At 34.8% G+C, this 22,500-nt stretch overlaps 1 protein-coding gene across 1 annotated transcript in view; it reads left to right on the top strand.

Moving 5' to 3' along the window:
- Positions 1–22,500, top strand: part of LOC135226435 (cell adhesion molecule 2-like) — an 82,686-nt gene that overhangs the window by 46,012 nt on the left and 14,174 nt on the right. Inside the window, exons 2-3 of the mRNA XM_064265993.1 lie at positions 16,667–16,869; positions 22,441–22,500. The exon at positions 22,441–22,500 is cut by the window's right edge and continues 76 nt beyond it. Coding sequence (XP_064122063.1) covers positions 16,667–16,869; positions 22,441–22,500 — 263 coding nt within the window. The remainder of the gene's footprint in view (positions 1–16,666; positions 16,870–22,440) is intronic.

Below are 22,500 nucleotides of genomic sequence, written 5' to 3'. Positions count from 1 at the left end.
GACTTCCGAACCACAACGGGAGTGAACTTCTAACACCAGAAATACACATCTCTCGCTCCTCAATGGAATGGCCGAGAATCGAACCCGCGACCACCGATGTGGGACGCCAAGACCATACCGACCACGCCACTGAGGCGCATCTTAGCTGGGATGAGTAGATGTATGTATAATTCGATAGTTTCGGAATGGCCAAAGTAAAATAATGTAGTTTGAAATGATCTTCCGCGGTTAATCTAGCTAATGAGCTCGCCTGAGTTGTCCAGATAAAAGCATTATTATATATATATATATATATATATATATATATATATATATATATATATATATATATATATATATATACATTACTTAAGTGTATCACATTTTTAATATAGGCACAGAAACGGAAGAGAATTGCTTGAATGGATTCCTGGCAAGTCTGCAAGCTGGAAAAAATAGGCTGTGATGTGCAAAACTATTTTTAGTCTCAGTTACGTTTCTAGATTGTTGATAACACTTCTCGTTTTCGATGCATAATGGTTGACTTTATTATTTACGATTTTTCGTGTTTTGTTCGGAAATTATTTTGAAGCTGTTACTTATATATATATATATATATATATATATATATATATATATATATATAAACAGAAAATATGAAAGACAACTGATATGGGTAAACATTCGACACAAAATATGGCTCGAAAAATGCACGTAAACAAACAGATGAATTAACAGAATAATATCAAACAAAATACGAACAAAATGGGGCAAAACAAGTAATGTTTCTCGAATGGTCTCTGTAAACCACAGCTGAAGTTCGTAAGGAAACGGAAGAAGTGAAAGCGTTAATCACTACTGACTCCTCTTTCAGATTTCAAAATACCAGTATGTCAAAGTTTTAATCAATGAAGTAATTTCAGCAGTAAATGAATGACACAACATTACGTTACATTACGTCACTCCGAACTGAGTAATTTAATGACGATTGTGCCACCGACTGGAGTTAGTTTCGCCTCGATCGACTAGAGTCACTAGACTGTCTCGGGGGTCAATGTTACTCAATAATTCAGCGAAACCTCAACTATTTTGCATAAGAAAGAAAGGTAAACAACGCACATTCGCCGACGGTCGTTTAGGAAATTGAAACACGTCATATGGAAGAAAGAAGTAGCGCGGAGAGATATATTACGGTAACCAAAGAGCTTTTGCAGTTTCTCATTGGAATGCAGCGCCGCCAACGCCGATCAGTTACAAGTCCGTAACTCTTCAATGCATTCAACTTCAAGTCTGTCATTTTTTGACGTGGATTTAAGCTAGATGTTTAGAAATGTTTACTTTTTTTTGTGCTAAGCTAGTCTATAATTTTTACCTTGAACTTATGCTATAATGTTCGGAAATTTGTTTACTAATTGAAGTAGATTTCTAATAATGTCTCGGAACTCATTTTCCACAGGCTGTAATGACCGCAGTTCTTAGACTTATGTTAAGAATCATTTGAATCAACGTCTCTTTATTAGGTTTAACCGAAACTGCCATAGTATATTACAATGGCAAAATAAGGGTTTTCTATTATACCTACATGAATTTCATTTTGAAATGATCTGCGCTTGAGAAATTGCTAATGATACCGAAGGAATTATCGCCCTCATTCTAGGTTTCACTAGAGTCCCAAAATAATTCCCTGTGACCAGGGATTTGTCCCTGACAGCCGGGGAATTTCCCTGTCACCTAGGGAAGGAAGTCATTCCAGCGAATCCGAAGGTAATATTATTGAGAAGTTTCGCTGCTATGGCGCCGTTGATAGAAGTAATATTAATGTATAAAATAGCTCATGGGGAATATTAATGTATAAAATAGTTCCTTTGGAGAGGCCTTTGATTAAGGGGAAGCGAGAAGGCTTAATTGATACATCGGAAAAGTCTTCAAATAATATTTCCGGGCATCGCCATACTGGCGCCGAGTCGGTTGAACTATAGTAGATTTACATCAACCGTGCATCTGGCGTCTAGGCCAGTCCCTTACGACGCTCCTGGTTGGCTGTTGATAAGCCAGTCACAGGGCTGGAAACTCTCAGTCTCTCGAGAGAGTTCACATAGGCAGGATGCATGTGTGTACCTCTCCTGAGTGATACTTTTGAAAGACGTATCCCTCAGGAGCGGTGGAAGATGCAACCTGCCTATGTGAACTCTCGAGAGAGACTGAGAGTTTCCAGCCCTGTGACTGGCTTATCAACAGCCAATCAGGAGCGTCGTAAGGACTGGCCTAGATATCAAATGCGCGGTTGATGTGAATCTACTATAGTACCACACACCTTTGTCTTCGACTTGTATAAGAACCAAGATACGTTGGTCTTGTAACTTCGCTTCAGTTATCATTAATAACTTTCCAAATCCTCCGGTAAATAGTCTGGGAATTCTATAAGAAATGAATTAATTGCAGACTGTTAAATTCACCGATAATCACCTTTCTTAATTTCTTTCATATATTACTAGAACCAAAAGAATTTTCAAAACAGTTAATAGTATGAGTTGCAGAATTGGTAGATCACTTTTTTTATAGTTAATTTGCTATATATTGCACAATTTTTATTTATTTATCTGAAATTTTTTTCGATTTTTAGGCCTACCTATTGGCAGAATTTAGTAAAAGCAATTTAAATTAGGTCATAATAAATATCATTTTAGTTTTCTGAAAAGGAAACTATTGAGATGGCTTTGTCTGTCCGCCCTCAGATCTGAAAAACTACAGAGGCTAGAGGGCTGCAAATTGGTATGTTGATCACCCACCCGCCAATCATCAACATACCAAATTGCAGCCCTCTAGCCTCAGTATGTTATATTTTATTTAAGGTTCAAATCAGCCATAATCGTGGCAACGATGTAGGCCATGTCACCACCGGGTCGTGGTTAAAGTTTCATGGGTCGCGGCTCATACAGCATTATGCTGACACTACCGACAGATAGATCTATTTTCAGTGGACTTGATTATACGCTGTACAGATAACTCGATTGGGTGGGCCGAAGAAACTAACGCTTTTTTTTTAAGTGTTTTTTTTTTTCCCGTTAACAATTTTGAGTTCAAATCAGACATTTTCACCCGAATTTTTTTTTTTTTTGTTTTTATCTATTTAGGTAAATATTCCATGAGGGACCTGACTGCTTGCAGTGACATTGATTCCCTGTGCATATGATACACAGCTTGCCTTATTCATATTCATTGATTGACAGGTTATTGCAGGATCATTTTGCATGTATGCATTCGTAATGTTTGTTCTCGTAATCGATTATTTATACATGATGGAATGCACACAAAACGATATACATATATATATATATATATATGATATATATATATATATATATATATATATATATATATATATATATGCTACGCGTGTGAGCGCGTGTGTTTGTGCATCATCTGCGTCTTGCAATCCATCGATGCGTATATCAAGACCCTTTCTTTCTATTATCATAAGTCGGGAGAGAAAAAAAAAAAACTCTCAAATCAAACAAAGAAAAACAATTCCAATCCATCGCCTTCTCCCGTTCCCGTCTAAGGAATTGATAAGATATGAAAAAAAAAATAAAAAAATAAAAAATAAGAAATAAAATCTGACTTGAAACCCAATGTCCGTTTCGATAGAATGTCTTCGTCGGTCAAGAGGAATCAATGTTTATGGCCTTTATACCTCGACCAAATGCAGGTCCCATAAAGCCATTGTGTATTTCTGGTTCTTGCATCGTCGGTGACGCCGTTAGGCAAGACTAACGCTGAAAAGTGGCTCAATAATCAATGGAATAGCCAACAGCCGTGTCTGCGATCTTTCTTCTGGTGCTAAATAGTTTCAGCAGCGCGAACTATTTTTTTTTTTCTTCTTCTTTAATCGACGAGAAACAAAGGAGTGAAAATTGTAATTTCCAGTTTCAGTAGCGCGACTTTTTTTTTCTTTTTAATCGACGAGAATCAAAGGAGTTAAAACTGTAATTCCAGGTTTTTTTTCGATTTGGGTGGCTTCATAATTAACCAGAAATTGGTATAATTAACTCAAACCAATAAAATCAATGATTAGGGATTTTTCATAGATGGTGGCCTCCAAGGGTTCAAAGCCCGGTACGTACCCACCTTTGCGGCGTGTTCGGTACAAGCCTCTTGGGGATTACCGCAAAAACTTTAACAAAAGACTGTAAATATCCTAAAGATAATGACCACCAAGAAATATCAGTCTTTTGATAACGACCCCCGGAAACCCTTGTGGTGGTCACTGTCTACGAAAGATTCGATATTAATTACGTTTTCACCTTTTCATTGTTATTTTTAAGCATTATTAATGTTTCCCCTTACTCGGGGAGTAAGCCTGCAAACAACTTCGTTGTTATTGTTGGGAGGGGTAAGAAAAAGGTGTTTCGCGTTGAGTTAAGCTACAGGAATTTTAGGATAAGATACTTATGATTTATATATTACAATGAAAATGTAGAAAAATAATTTGCATGTTCAACAGTACTGAACAATTATTTCTAATAAAATATAGCGTATTTATTTTCCTTTTCGTTTGTGGAACCAGGCTCTATTTAACCGTAGACTTTAGCACATGTCCCGAGTAAGTTGGAGATCGGATCACGCCTTGTTCTTTTATATACAGCTATGTGTACAAACTGCATAACTTTTATGGAGCGGTAACCTACATAAACAAAAACACAACCACGTTTAAGTAATAAATTTAAATGCGAAAAAAAAAATTGAATACAAAATTTATAATTTCATCAATAATATGAATGGAAAAGTATCGAAAGGTAAACTGCATTAAAAAAACACAACCATATATGTCATAAAATTAAATGCGATGAAAAAATTGAATAAAAAAATTCTAGAATTTTGTATTAATAATATGAAAAAAAAAATCGAGCAGTACACTACATAAAAGCTACATTTTAATAGAGAAAAATAATGTAATAAATGAACCACAACCACATTTAAGTAAAAAAATTTAAATTAGAAAAAAAAAACACCAGGAAGGAAGAACGCTCCCATGGCGCTGGAAGCCTGGAACACGTCGCCATAAATTGGATCCAGTCTGCTTCCAGGTATATTTTAGTGGCCCATACAGCCGACAGCTCTGTCGGCGTAACCGACGAAAAGGGTTTTGCGTCCTGCTATTACAGTCTCCCTTTAACTCTAACGATCTAGGGGCATTTTATATCCGGTTACGAGAGTACCCGAACGATAAAAAAAAAAAAAAAAAAAAAACTCCGGGTTCTATTCTTCAGTTCTATAATTAAATCTATTTTTTTCTAGTACGGTAGACACTGTCGTTCTCTCTGCGCTGGGCTGATTTGCTTCCATGTTCTTTTCCACTGGGAGATATTTTTCCGTTCTCTGTTATATGATTTACTTATTTATTTCTACTTATTTTTCTTCTATCTTCTTCTTCTCAGCCTAATTCCTAGTCGGGGTCGCCGTTTGTGTTTAGTCTTCTCTAGGTGTTTCTAACACTCTCTAAACGAATCGTTCCATCATTCGTTATTCTTTAAATGTACACCGTTACAATTATTGTTCCTGTTTTCCTTATTCTTCTTATTCTTCTCAGCTTACTCCCTAGACGGGGTCGATGATTTTGATGAGTCCTTTCAAGGTGATTCTAACATTCACAGAATATATATATATATATATATATATATATATATATATATATATATATATATATATATATATATGTGTGTGTGTGTGTGTGTGTGTGTGTATATATATATATATATATATATATATATATATATATATATATATATGTATATGTATGTATGTATGTATACGTTGTGTGTGTGTGCCGTGCTGGAATACGACTGCATATATGAACTTTTGTCAATCATTACAATGTAAAGAATAAAAAGTAAAAAACCTATCATACGAGAGAGGTTCCATTGTAAAGTCCGATTTTTTTTTAACAAAATGAAGATGACAATTTTTTACTTATTTCCATTTTGTATGAGGACAATGATCAGGTACTTAAATATAACGATCGCATACTTAACTTACATTCAGTGGAGAGAGAGAGAGAGAGAGAGAGAGAGAGAGAAGGAGACAAAATTTGACTGACAGACATACAGAGAGATAGGGAGAGACTAGGCAGACAAACCGAGAGAGAGAGAGAGAGAGAACCGATGTCAGGTATTCCTGAAGTCTCTGGTCGCTTCGTTTTCTTTGTCCTACTTATTCTTGTCTAATGCTTAATATAGGAGAGAGAGAGAGAGAGAGAGAGAGAGAGAGAGAGAGAGAGAGAGAGAGAGAGAGAGAGAGAGTCTTCGACTAAACTAACATGGTGCCACTCTCTATCGAATTCCGGCTAATAATAGCTTACACCGACAGTGCTCATTTTGGCTCCTTGTCAGGTTTCCAGTTTTCCAGCAAGGCTTTCCAGTTACTGGAAGACGGGGCGGTGGGGAGGCGGTTATCCCCTACTTCACATTCCACTACCGACAATCGACCCCCGCCCCAATGAATGTGGAAGTCTATTCATTGACAAAACTTACATGATTTATATAAGTTACTTGTTACTGTAAAGGAACGGGGAATAATATTTAAGTAAGTTAATAATATTTAAGTAAGTTAATAGGTTGCATATATATATATATATATATATATATATATATATATATAGATATATAAAAATATTATATATTTATATTTATGTATATTTTTATATAATTTTCTACCGACCCCCTAAAGACAAGACCAGAGATACACCCAATATATATATATATAATATATATATATATATATATATATATATATATATATATATATATATATATATATATATATATATATATATAGATAGATATATATATATATATATATATATATATATATATATATATATATATATATATATCACAACTCCAATCTTGGAAATCCAATATATATGTATTCTTCTGGTATCTCCTAACTGTATCATTACAGTTTAGCAACTCTAACCACGTAAACCCATCCTTGGATACACTGTTCACTGATGCCGTGCTAACAACCCCTCTAAGCTTTTCGCTATTTTCAATAACACACACATCTGTGGGTTTTCTCATTTCCTTCAATTTAATTTTTACCATAGTCTTCGAACCAGGTAGTAACATAATATCTTCGAATAAAACACCTCTATATTTGTGGTTAGTACCTCACGTTTCCACCGCCCCATACACATTACCACCCTCAGTATCATCCCCAGCATTGTTAGTATCAAAAATAACATCAATATTAGTATCAACATCACCATCCAAAGTATCATCACCACCACTGTTATCACTGTGAACTCTGATAGAACCCCGTAATCATTTCCCATATCAGCAACTTGGGTTTTAATATTACCTTTCTCCATAACACTCGTATCACCGCCATTAATATCACCGAGCACATCTCCTCTTTCAATAACCTCCATGTCCTCCATTCTATTCACGTCCTCATAAGGCAGAAAAACAGCAGTATCCCGACTGTTATCCCATTAACACCCGCATGGATCGAAATCTTGTCTTCTACAAGCAGGGTGACCCAGCAAAAGTCTGTTGCCCAACGCAATTCCTTTCATTACCAAACATGGTTCTGTTAGCACTCTGTCACCGAGAGTAACCTGTATTTGAACACAACCCAGGGTATTTAATCTATGGGCTTGCACATCACACACCGTCTCCGTAGAGGGTTGCAAAGGGTAATTGGAAAACCTGGATTGATACAAATTATAGTCCATTAGATTCATTGATGCCCCTGAGTCTATAAATATCGGGATATCCACATCCCCTACTGTTCCATAGACTATAGGCCTGGGCTCTGGGGCGTCCCCGACGAGACCACAGTGGCATTTACCAATCACCTGTACCCTTTTTGTTGTTCGGGCTTCCAAAAATTTTGCCGATCTCTTTGCCCTCTGGTTTGACCTGCCTGGGAAGTTCTCACATTATAATTACACGAACCTTGAGGTGTAGGCCTCGCATCTCTCCGTATCTGAGACGGACAAGACTGCCAATAATGATTGGTACTCTTACACATTCCACAATATTTAACCCTACACAATTTCTTTGGATGCCCTGGTTTATTGCAGTTGAAACAGCGCAACTGCTGTTGCTTTTGATCGATCGATCTTTTGTTATGTTCAACTTTCGCGCACAGACGGGGAGGAGAAAATTCTGTGTCTCTTTGCACTCTATCCCTCGGGCCTTTCCCATTAAAAATTGTGCTATCTACAGTGGGACATTTAGAAATATGTTTCTCAATTTGGGCATAAAGTAATTCTTCGTCTGAAGTAGTTTCAATCTTTTCATCAAAGCTATTCACTATTGCATCCAGTACATCATGAGGGAGCAGGGAAAAAAGAGCAGGAAAAAATAGATCAGTTTATGAATGTTATCAAGAGAGACATTATTCCCTGTAACCTATTTAGATGTTTTCAATTTTCCTACCCAATCCGCCACTTCATCAGAAAGTTTTGAACTATGTTCTACGAGGCTATTAGTGCCCTTCCGTAGTTTATAAAGACCTCGAAGGTCCCTCACCATATCTCCGTGTTCCTTTGAGCCATAAGCTGTTTTCAAAAATGCTTGCAAGTCCGTCCAGGTATGACATTTTGTAAATTAGAAACTCCGGCAATGATGGGAGAGGTCTCCCCTAATGAAATCTAGCAAAGCTTTCACCTCTCTAAATGCCTCTATATCGTCTGATATATTCTTTCCCGCTAAATAATTATTCACTCCTTCAATAAAAATTTGGACAGGTTGTGCTAGAACGCCATCTACCATCCCTCTAAATGGACTTACGCCCGCACTCACGTTCGTTACGTGATGTAGTAGCGTTGTAGTGTCCGCCATCATTCTCCGTTTCCGAAAGCTCTTTTGTTCTATAAGATTCCCCGATCTCAATAACATCAATGTATTTATATACACAAAACCCAATCCAGAAAAATTAATACAAATTTTCCCCCAATAATGGATAACAAAAGGCAAACGCGCCCCACACCCACACCCAGTATATTATACCACGAAAGCAACAACAACAACAAAAAATAGGGAGGGGATAGAAAAAGAAAAAAAAATGCAAAACGCTTACTAAGTGCTACACCCCGGCGACCATCTCACACACCAGCTCTCGCCTCTCTCTCTCTCTCTCTCTCTCTCTCTCTCTCTCAGGGTGTGACTCGCAACAAAAAACTACGCTCGAGTAAATTCACCACAAACAAACAAAGGAATATAAACAAAAAAAAAAAAAAAAAAAAAAAAGTAAAAAAAAAAATATAAAAGATAAAAAGAAGAAAATAAGAAAGAAAACTTGAAAATACACACATCTTCATATGACTGGAAACCGAATTCGTATACACACCGCAAATATGCGTGAACTATTTACCACACTTGTGAAACACTTTAATACGTCGAAAATCAAACTTTTCCCCTTCACGTTTTAAAACACTGGTATTCAAGAATCCCAAGATGGCTGACATTGACTTAGCCCGAGAGACGAACAGCTTCTCACTGCCCAACCCATTGAATCAGCAAAAAGAGCCCCGAGTTGCCTGTGACATGATTGTAACCCCTTTTCCTACCAATAAAAACATCTATGTCTAACTGGTCACCAGTCTCTTCGTTAGCGTACCTACAGCTTATAAAATATATAAAAAGCCTCTTAAACCGCCAGTCACAACTCTTACCCACCCCCCCCCCCACCCCCCCCCTTTTATTAAAGCTACACAAATTGGAAACCCTTAACTGTTGTCAATGGTGCCCTCTGTCTGCAACCATGTCGTTAGGCTATTAAGATCTTGTAAGTATAAAAATATACTATTTATTACCCAAAGCAGATGAATATAGAATAGAACAAAATGATTAACAAGTCATAATGACAGAACACCCAAATCTGCCCATAAAGAAAACTAGTAAGTTGACATTCTACCCTCCTGACTAAGAATTCACTCCCAGACCCAAAATGTCAATAAGTTCATCATATTAGTCAGGTTAGAGATTCCCGTCTCTAGTACCATGGAATATAACCCACCTGTAATAAAGATAACTATGGATAAAAGATACACTTCACACATCACTCTTTTCAAAGTAATTTAAGTAAAGAAAGTATTTCACACGTCTCTCTCTTTTTAAAGGTAACGGTTCTCTAAGTCTTACAAAATATGTGTCATACCTTTACGATGGGGGTTTTCTCTCCCGACACCTGACATGTACCAACTGACCTCTTTGTGCTCACCAAAAGGAATGTGCCTTTCGCAAGTGCCTTGGTCTATTAGACCTGTAACGTCCGTACAAACGAATGTAAATGCTTGACACCAAGACAAGAGATCTCTCGGTTAAACGCTTACGTACCCAAATTCCTTCACTTAAGTAAGCGGCCCTTACAGCCTGTCTCCAAGCAATACATGATATGTGATCCACTAACATTACACACTTGTAAGATATATATATAATTTTCTATCGACCCCCAAAAGACAAGACCATAGATACACCCAATATATAGTATACATATATATATAATATATATATATATAATATATATTATATATATATATCTATATATATAATAGTTATATACTATTATATATTATATATATATATAATCTTCTACCGACCCCCTAAAGACAAGACCAGAGATACACCCAAACAATAAAATAAAAATTCCACACCTGGACACGATTATGATGGTGACTCAGACCCTCGGAAAATCTAACCCTTTGCATTTACTTAACCCAAGCACCTTAGCCAAATCCCTGATTAACGTCCAACAAAAGACATCTCCCAAGGACACAGGGGTTTATCAAATCCCATGCCAGGACTGTGACCAATCTTACATCGGATTTACAGGTAAATCACTTCCCCAGAGATTAATACAACACAAACGGTCAGTTAGGTATGGACAACAGAACTCAGCTATTTTCAACCATATAAGTGAACATAACCATAGAATAAACTGTAATTTGTCACGTACAGTTTATAGCAGCAACTGCCGGTAAAGAGTCAAATGATGGAATCGGCCTTCATAAAAGAGAGGCAGGTAATGAACATCTCAACAGGAGCATGGGATTCAGATGTGATTGACAAGATTTTCATTCAACCAACGCTTAAGAAGATTAATGGAAGAAAATAAGCGGGGGTGACCTAAATAGGCTTACCTGTGGATGGACCTCTTGGTATAAATACCAACTTTTCTGTTAACTTTTCTCATTCATCTACTTGAAGAGGGAGGACAGCAGTCTCTGAAATATATTACTTTCTCTCTATATTTTGGTGTTTTTATGGGCTCCTTTTATTATATATATATATATCTATATATATATATATATATATATATATAGTATATTTATTATATATATATATATATATATATATATATATATATATTAGATATATAGTTTATATTATATGTATACTATACTGTATATATACATACATACATACTATATACATACATACATACATACATACATACATACAATAATACATACATACATACATACATGTATGTATATATATATATATATGTATATATATATATATATATATATATATATATAACAATTGAAACACCCGCAGGGAAGCGTCATCTACATATCAGTAAGCTCATTTAGACAGATGTCAATTGTCTCATCCTAAGAAACTGTAATTTTGATAATTGTGTTATGGCATCATTTGATGTGAAGTCTCTTTTCACTCAAATTCCACTGGATGAGACGATTGACATCTGTCTAAATGAGCTGTTTAAAAGTAATAATGAGTACTGTCAACGGGTTCAACAGGTCTCAGTTAAAGGAACTTTTAATCCTAGCTACCAAAGAATGCTATTTTTTGTTTAACAGTTTGTTATATAAGCAAATTGATGGTGTTAGTATCGGATCGAGTATAGGACCATCTCTGCTAATGAAGAAGAAATGGTTAGACGATTGCCATTTAGATTTTAAGCCCTTATTGTACAGGAGGTATGTTAATGATACTTTCTTAATTTTTAAGAGTCGTGACCAGATTCCTCGTTTTTTAGAGTACCTTAATAGTAAGCATATTAATATAGAATTTACATCTGAAGTCTAAGGTTATCATACACTTGCTTTTCTAGATATTCAAGTTAAAAATCTTAATAATAAATTTCACACTTCAGTCTTTAGAAACCTACTTTCACAGGTCTTCTGTCTAAATTTCAATCAGCTACACCTTTGAAATATAAGATGAATTTAATATTTACGCTAGTTACCAGAGCATATAAAATTTGTTCTGACTATTTGAATTTACACGAAGAATTGGAATTTCTAAGGTCACTCTTAAAAAACAATGGCTATCCGTTGAATTACGTAAGTACATATATTGGTAAACAACTTTGAAAATTATATGAAAACAAACAACCTGAAATTACTGCTAACGTAAAGAAACCTGTTATTTATCTACCTTTAACTTTTACTGAAACTTATAGTTACGATCTAAAAAAGCAATTAATTTCTATTTTGTCCATTGGTTACCCTCAGCTAGATATCAAAATATATTTTACTTTACAAAATAAATTAGGAAATTTCTTTAAAATTAAAGACCCTTTACCAACAAGCCTTCGGTCCAATCTGATCTATAATTGGCAGTGCAGTGGTTGTGATGCCACTTACGTTGGAAAACTACCAGATCAGCTTGGATGAGATGGTTTGAGCACCTTGGTAAGTCATTTCGTACAGGCAATTATCTTACAAGACCTTGTTATAGTGCAATTAGGGAACACAGCGAGGAGTCTGGTCACCATATCGATGATTTTTCTAATTTAACCTCTGCCCAGTTTGCTACAGACCTCGACATTTTAGAAGTTTTATATTCTGTTAAGATAAAGCCTTCCTTGGCTAGAAATGTAGCCGTTACCTCACTTTTGTTTTTAGTCTGCATCCTGCTGGTTTGTATATCGACTTAGTATATTTACTGCTCTTTTGTACCATCCGTTTTTGTGACTTTAATTTGCATTCTGCTTTATTTTATTTTATCTACTCAATTGTGTCATTTAGCAATTTTTTATTTCATTTTTTAAAGTATTAGCTATCTTTTAACGTACTCTTATAATTTTTATTCATATCATTTTATTATTGTGAATTTGATTGCAAGAACTATAATGTCATTCATTTTAATTTTGTAGGTTGATAACGAGTGATAGTACTACTCGAAACATGTCCCAATAAAGTTGTACAAAATGCTGTTCCGGGTTTTGGCCTTGGTGTCCTTACTGATATATATATATATATAATTTTAATTATGAGTCTGCATAAATTGAATATTACTTTTTTTACATGTGGCCGTTAGTATCAGGTGATTAATGTTTTATATTCTATCTTCATGATGTAATTAACATTTATAATAAATATTTAGTAAATATAATAATTAGAATAAATACTTACTTTAACGTAGCATTATATAATTTTGTAGTATTTTATTATCGTATTTTAATCACCCGTCGAGATACTATCTCTCTCACTCTCATTATATCTATATATATATATATATATATATATATATATATATATATATATATATAATAATGAGAGAGAGGGAGAGATAATATCTCGCAGGGTGATTGAAATACTAAGATAAAATTCTACAAAAGTTATATAATGCTACGTTATAGTAAGTATTTATTTGAAAGATATTTACGAAATATTTATTATAAATATTAATTACATCATAAAGACAGAATGTAAAACATTAATCACCTGATGTTAACAGCCACATATGATAAAATAGTAATTTTCAATTTATGCGTTGTATCATATTAAAATTTACAAAAGCAAAATTGGTTTACCGATCCCACACCATGAAGAACGACAGTAAAAGAAGAAAATACATATGATAAAATAGTAATTTTCAATTTATGCGTTATCATAATTAAAAAATTTACAAAGAACAAAATGGTTAACGAATCCCACACCATGAAGAACGAAAAGTAAAAGAGAAAATAAAATAAAATGAAATAAATTTAAAATGAGAATTCAAAAAAAGGTTAATAATTCAAACGCTGACAGGTAATTTAACCAACTATAAAAAAAAAATTTTATGCAGATTCCGTCACGGAATGAAAGAAAATGAATATCTATTTGGGGAGTGTGTTCGTAAGTCTCGACTTATTAACGGTTAAGTTGTTCATTTAAGCCAGTCGAGATGATAAAAAAAAATAAATCGATAAATAAAATCGCTCATTTGCCAGACGAGTGACACACCTCAAATATTGCTATTTTTCAGGAGATACAATTTCCAGTTTAAAATTCTGTAGACTCTCTGTAGTGTAATAGTTTGTTTGTTTGTATGGTGTTTTTACGTTGCATTGAACCAGTAGTTATTCAGCTTTACGTGACTTCCGAACCATGTCGAGAGTGAGCTTCTATCACCAGTTATACACATCTCTATCCCCTCAGTGGAATGCCCGAGAATCGAACTCGCGGCCACCGATCACACCACTGAGGCGCTTGTAGTGTAATAGTGACCTGCCATGCCCTCTAGCGGTTAGTATTACAAATACAAATAAGACGTTTGCACCGCGATATGAAACGAAGACTGGGTTACCTGCTGGTATTAATAATTACTCAAAAAACACATTTTTTTAATTGTGTCACTTCTGGAAAATGAGCCCACTTTCCTAAGATTCAGTTTCTTTATTAATACCATTACTATTTTTAATAGACAGTTTCATTATATTTTATAAATGTCTGAACTGAACTAGTGGGTCATCTTCAATTTTTTTCTTCTTTTAGTTTTTGGTAAAGAGAGAGAGAGAGAGAGAGAGAGAGAGAGAGAGAGAGAGAGAGAGAGAGAGAGAGAGAGAGAGGCAAAGAAGAGAGGGAGATAGAGAGAGAGCGAGAGAGAGAGAGAGAGAGAGGGGAGAGAGAGAGAGAGAGAGAGTTTCATTATATTTTAATAAATGTCTAACTGATCAGTGGGTCTCTTCAATTTTTTTTTTTTTTTTTTAGTTTTTGGGGAGAGAGAGAGAGATAGTTAGAGAGAGAGAGAGAGAGAGAGAGAGAGCGTTTCATTATTTTTTATAAATGTCTGAACTGAATCAGTGGGTCATTTTCAATTTTTTTTCTTTTACTTTTAGAGAGAGTTACATTTAATAAATGTCTGAACTGAATCAGAGGGTCATCTTTTATTTTAGTTTCTGTTAAAAAGAGAGAGAGAGAGAGAGAGAGAGAGAGAGAGAGAGAGAGAGAGAGAGAGAGCAGCAACCAGCTGGTTTAAAAGCGAAAACTTCATCATCCAATATCCATTTTGGCGATCAGATCTGCCGACGCCATCTTCTCCACTCTTCGTCTCCTGGCGTTTATCTCTTCGTGGGGAGAATTGCAACTGCTGCTGTGGCTGTTGCTGCAGCGAATGCAGCAGCAGCAGCAGCAAAAGCAGCACTAGCAACAGCAACAACAGCTGCGGAAGTAACAGCAGGGGAGCAACAAAAAGGTCGCAGTATGAAAGCAATTCCGAAAAGCACCAAAAAAAAAAAAAAAAAAAAACCTCGGATAAAAAGTCAGCGGGATGCTGGAGCTGGGAGTCAAGGCAGCAACTAGCTTTATCAACATGCAAAGGCTGCGACAGAAAGAGGTCTTTTCAAATGTTCCCGTCTTACTTCTTCTTCTTCTTCTCCTTCTACTTCTTCATCTTCTTCGTCATGAGGAGCTGTCCTCTAACTACACCTTTCGGGGTCCCGATTGGCTGATCTCTCGGGATCGTGCATCTCACGAAAAAAAAAAAAAAAGGTGGTTCTTCTGTGGTTCCCGACAACAGCAGCTCTTGATGTCGCTGGCTACATTCTCTTGTAGAGCAGACATTGAACTGTTGTAGAATATTATGCGATTTTTTTTACTGCGTATTAAACTACAGGATGGTGATGATTACTTTGTATATATAAACCAAATGATCACAACAAACATACACAAACAAACACACAATATATATATATATATATATATATATATATATATATATTATATATATATATATATATATATATATATATATATATATATATATATATATATATATATATATTATAGTTATTCAGCAACGGAACCAACAGCTTTACGTGACTTCCGAACCATGTCGAGAGTGAGCTTCTATTATACATATATATATATATATATATATATATATATATATATATATATAAATATATATATATCATTATATATATTATATATATATATATATGTTATAATATATAATATATATATATATATATATATATATATATATATAAATATAGTGTGTGTGTGTGCGTGTGTATTTAAGCACGTGTGTTCTAGTCTTGTAGTCTATCGACAGAACCCTTCTACAATGGGCATAAGACAAAGGTTCATACCCCGTAGAAGGACAGGGTATTGTATGCAAGTTCTGTGAAAAACCACTGTCTCTGCAGTAAGTGGTAGCCAGTGTGGATCATGGCTACAAAACGTATGCCAAAATGCAAGCTTAGAATCGGGTTTTAAGCCCATCCATTCGAGGGGAAAAGGTAATGATTAGGAGAGGGTCCTCCGAGGGGTAAAGATATACTGACCTGAAGGTAGTCTCTCTGAGGGGAAGAGGTACACTGATCTGGAGCCACTCCCTCCGAGCGGAAAAGGTAAACAGACTGTCAAAGTGAGCAGCAGATATAACGACCCATTACTCTCAGAAATCAGGTCCTAATTCTTTTCTTCTCTCTCCCACAGGTCTGGCGTTGAAGTGGGTGCGTTTCAACGTGCCCTCCTTGGCCGTCTTCGGCGGAGAGGTGCTGATGACCTGCGAATTCGACCTGGAGGGGGACCAGTTGTATTCGGTCAAGTGGTACAAAGCCAACAGGGAGTTCTACCGCTACGTCCCGGCAGAGAAACCGTCCATACAGTATTTTCCCACACCGGGCATCAACGTGGTGGTCAGTGCATGGGGCATGGGGCAAAGCCCTGTGATTTTACTGTATTATAATCCTTCTTTCAGTTTAATGCCCCAAGAATGAGTCCAAAGACATTCTTAAATATTTTTGGTTCTTATATTATCATCAAGATTCTTCTTTTGTTCTTTTGAGTTTATGTACCAAAAAATGTCCCTATGGTAACTTTCTCTACATTTCTCTCTTTATCTTATCCAACGCTTTTGTTTCCCTTATTTTGTCCAAGCTGTTGATCGACACCCTTCATTAAAATAACCTTCAATATTTCTGGAACATGTTTGAAATAATTATGGAGGAATGAGCATAACTGAATGTAAGGATGCATCCTTTATATAAAACCACAATGAGATAGCCTCTCTCTCTCTCTCTCTCTCTCTCTCTCTCTCTCTCTCTCTCTCTCTCTCTCTCTCTCCTTTGTAACACTTATGGAGGAATGGAAAATTACTTAATATAAAGTTGTATCATCCACAACCATTGTAAGATAGCCTCTCTCTCTCTCTCTCTCTCTCCCTTTTGTAACACTTATAAGGCATTAAACATAATATTGCTGAATACAAGGTTGCATCATGAACGACCATTATAAGATAGTCCTCTCTCTCTCTCTCTCTCTTCTCTCTCTCTCTCTCTCTCTCCCCTTTGCAATACTTATGGGGAATAAACATAATATTACTGAATACAAGGTTGCTTCATGAACAAACATTATAAGATAGCCTCTCTCTCTCTCTCTCTCTCTCTCTCTCTCTCTCTCTCTCTCTACTTTGTAACACCTATGGGGAATGAACATAGTATTACTGAATACAAGGTTGCATTCCTAGCAACCATTAAAAGATAGCCCTCTCTCTCTCTCTCTCTCTCTCTCTCTCTCTCTCTCTCTCTATATATATATATATATATATATATATATATATAATATATATATATATATATATATATGTCCACTGTCTCTCTTTCAACTCCCCTTTGTAACACTTAGACATAAACATAATATTACTGAATACAAAAGGTTGCCTCATGAACGACCATTAAAAGATAGCTTCTCTCTCTCTCTCTCTCTCTCTCTCTCTCTCTCTCTCTCTCCCCTTTCTTATCTCCCCTTCTCAAATGAAAGAAGACTCGACACAGAGGACTGACAATCCAAATATGACTCGACTTTTCACACATGGCTCCAGATTCCTCTCTGCTATTTGAGTAATCGTCATGACCTCACCACCTAAGGCTTCACCTCGCTTTGATCTTTCCTCTGCCAAGGGAATCGGGGGGTTGTCATATTTTTACAGATCTTCAGTTGTCATTTATATGATTTTGAGATTTTTAGAATTGTAGGATTTTTTTTTACATCCTTAAACACCTACAATTTTGATGAGTCACAAACATTTAGTCTTCTATTGTATATTAAATCTTTTTTACATTCTTAAAATTGTAGGATTTTTATTATATATATATATATATATATATATATATATATATAGTATTATTTATGTATATAATTATGTATGTATTTATGTATAAGCCACGAAAGAAAGATAAACAACGGAAGCAGCTTATAACTTTAATTATGCATTTATCACGTTCCAAACTTTCGTGATTCAGCTAATACACACACACACACACACACACACACACACACACACACATATATATATATATATATATATATATATATATATATATCCATGTGTGTATATTCCACGGGTGTGTAGAATATAGATAGACAAATGGATTGATAGATAGGTAGACAATCAGATAGGCCTATGTAAAAAAAATGCACGCATGTATTCATATATGGACGTGCGTCAGTACGCATACCAGAATTACGCCACAGTACTTAAGAACTCTGAAAAACCAGACAAGTCTGACAAATCAGCGTCCCTTTACATTGCTCTGACAATCGTTGCGCTGCATCTCTTGATCTTTATCAATACAAATCAGACTCCGCCGTCACAATTCCCTTAAAGGTTCGACAGAAAACCTGCTCATTAGAAGGGGCAAAACGACAGGCTTTTGTCATCCCACGCATGGCGTCTTTTCAAAAGGGGTTGGGGGGTAGGGTAGGGTAGGGGGAGATCCGTAAGTCCTGTGAAGATCTGCCGTAGGCTAAGGTATCTGTAAACAGACAAAAACGTTGGCGGATTGAACAGTTACACTGGCCGGTTTTCACTGTCCAGCAGTTGGAGAGTTGTTTTGGTCTAATGGCTTACTTGCTTGCGTAAGGAACATATTGGAGAGATTTTGAGTCTAATGGCTTGCTTGCGTAAGGAACATATTGGAGAGGTTTTTAGTCTAATGGTTTGCTTGCGTAAGGAACATATTGGAGAGATTTTGAGTCTAATGGCTTGCTTGCGTAAGGAACATATTGGAGAGATTTTGAGTCTAATGGCTTGCTTGCGTAAGGAAAAAAAAAAAAAAAAACAAATATTGGAGAGGTTTTTAGTCTAATGGTTTGCTTGCGTAAGGAACATATTGGAGAGGTTTTTAGTCTAATGGTTTGCTTGCGTAAGGAGCCTATCTTTTGTTATTTAGGTTCTCTCAAGAGCTCAACAGTAACTGGTGTTCTGTATATATATATATATATATATATATATATATATATATATATATATATATATATATATATACATACATATATATATATATATATAATATATATATATATATATATTATATATATATATATATATATATATATATCCCCTATATAAATCCCCCCTTTACCTAAAGCCCAATAGATTTAGATGGGAAATCCAAGTCAGTGAAAGAAAATACCTTTTTCAATACAACCAGTCTCACTCATTTAACAATGTTAACTTATTTATTTAATTATAGAGTTTAAGATATTAATATGAGTCAGCAATAGGCTGACTATACTCGGTTGTTTCCCATCTGTCCACCCGCCTGTGGTGTTGGCGCATGGTAACACTGCGTCCAGGCCTTTAAATAGTTACGCTGTGTAAGTTTTAGGTAAATAAAAGGATATCTGGGTTACATTTGTAACTGAAAAGTATTTAAATAATTTACTGTATGCGCAAATGTACACCCAGATATCCTTTTTATTTACCTCAAATTTACACATAGCGTGGCCACTTAAAGCCCGGGACACGGTGTTACCATGCGCGAACACCACAGGCGGGTGGACAGATGGAAAAAAACTGAGTACAGATACCGGAGCAGCGCGGGAGCTTTCATTTGTTTCATTTGAGCTCTGAAACATAGCTCGAGTCGGATTCGTGACAAGTAGGAACTGTTGAATCCTAAGAACCAATTTCATGTACCTCCAGTGCCCAGATCATTGCTGCAACTTTAGAGTGACCAGGTCGTTGCAATTTTAAAGTGCACAGATCGTTGCAGTTGTAGAGTGCCCAGATCATCGTAGTTTTAAAGTGCCCAGATCGTTGCAGCTTTAAAGTGCCCAGATCACTTCAATTTTTAAGTGCCCAGATCGTTGCAAGTTTAGGGAACCCAAATCATTGCTGCAATTTTAAAGTGCCCAGAACATTGTAGCTTTAAAGTGCCCAGATCATTTCAAATTTTAAGTTCCCAGATCATTGCAACTTTAAAATGCCCAGATCTTTGCAACTTTAAAGTGCCTAGATCATTGCAACTTTAGAATAAATACGCTATATTTTATTAGAAATATTTTTTCTGCACTGTTTAATACGTACGTTATTTTTTTTTTTTCATTCTAATAAATAAATCATAAATATCCTTACCTAAAATTTCTGTATCTTTAACTCAACACCAAACACCTTTTTCAGACCTTTTTAGGCTTTTCCATAGGGATTTCCTAGCAATCTTCCCCACCACCCCGGCCCCCCCCACCCTAGCCACAACAACAAAAACAGCAAAAACAACAACAACAAATTAGTTTGTAGACTTACTCCTTACGATGGACTATGTCTATTCTTTTGTGGTCTGATATGACTCGTGTCTAACGGAGGATAAAACCATTAGTATTCGAAGTTTTAAGCTTCATATTTCCCCATAGTATGTCGAGGCTCAGGTAATAAACATAAAAAGATCGACTGAGTATATTTTACGGTCTGATACTTCTCGTCTTGTGTAGGATATTCCGTCATAAAGCATAAAACATCATATTTCTCAGCCTTATTTTCAACATTCCAGTAAAAAACGGCCATGGGAAATAGTTTACCACACCTTTCTGCATTAGATGAAAATATGTACGCGTGATTTGACTTGCTAAACCGTGAATAAAAATACATCATATTTCCCGTGGGGTGTTTGAACAAAACTATCCCCAAATCAGTGGTGAATGGAGAGTCAGTTATGTGCTGGATTCATGAAGTTTCCTTGATGTCGTTTTTGTAATAAACTTGAATTTTTATATGTTTGGTTAGCGAAGCTAAATAGCTGGGAAGTAGTGAATGCTACTAACACAATGGTAAAGTCTTCACTCAAATTAATGAAGAAATGCTTAAAAATTTACTATTATTATTATTATTATTATTATTATTATTATTATTATTATTATTATTATTATTATTATTATTATTATTATTATTATTCAGAGCATGAACCAATATTTAAAACAATCCCACGGGGCCACTGACTTCGAATTCGAACTTCCAAAGAATATATATATATATATATATATATATATATATATATATATATATATATATATATATATATATATATATATATATATATATATTTTTTTTTTTTTTTTTTTTTTTTTTTTTTATATAAGTAACAGAAGGTAATAGGGAATGCAGAAAAAGCGATAAGTTATTATGAAAATTGAAAATAAATTAACAAATTATTAATAAAATAAACATGAAAATGTACGTAAATTACTAAAATGCGAAGAGACCTTGTTTGAGGGTAATAATGCTTTGCATCGTCACCTAAACTTGAATGACTGAATAATGAAATCAAATCATTTATTGCCAAAACTAGGAATACTTGGCCATTTATTTTTGAATAAACAGAGAAACTCATTTTAATTCATGCCAATATATTAAATTTCACTCTAGCATTAAAAAATATACCCCTTTGAGTTAAACAAATTTATGACATTCAATAAGCCCAGTATTCAAATCTGAAACAGGTCATCCTTGAAAAATATTAAATATCTTATAAGTCTCATTTTTATTTTATTTTAGTTTATTTTATTATTCATTTATTTTATTATTCATTTCACCCTAGTATTAGAAAATATACCCCTTTAAATTAAACAAAATTATGATACTGAATAAGCCCAGTATTTGAATCTGAAACAGGTCATCCTTGAAAAATTTTATATATCTTATATGTCTTATCTTTATTCGATTTTATTATTTATTTACTTTAATAAAATAGAAATTTTAAACATCTTATATATCTTATTTTTATTCTATTTTATTATTTATTTACTTTAAATAATAAAATAGAATAAATAGATATCTTCCTTTAAAATTAAACAAATTTATGACATTCAATAAACCCAGTATTTGAATCTGAAACAGGTTATCCTTGAGAAATTTTAAATATCTTATATGTCTCATTTTTATTTTATTTTATTTTATTATTCATTTGACATTTTTTTTCTTTTTTGAGCAGAGTGAGAGAAGCAACCAGCACCAAGTGACCCTCTCAGAGGTCAACCTCAACACGACAGGG

Source organism: Macrobrachium nipponense, chromosome 14 (assembly GCF_015104395.2).
Source record: "Macrobrachium nipponense isolate FS-2020 chromosome 14, ASM1510439v2, whole genome shotgun sequence".
Classification (NCBI taxonomy): domain Eukaryota; kingdom Metazoa; phylum Arthropoda; class Malacostraca; order Decapoda; family Palaemonidae; genus Macrobrachium; species Macrobrachium nipponense.
The sequence above is the reverse complement of the archived record's forward strand: the minus strand, read 5'-3'. Positions and strand labels throughout refer to the sequence as shown.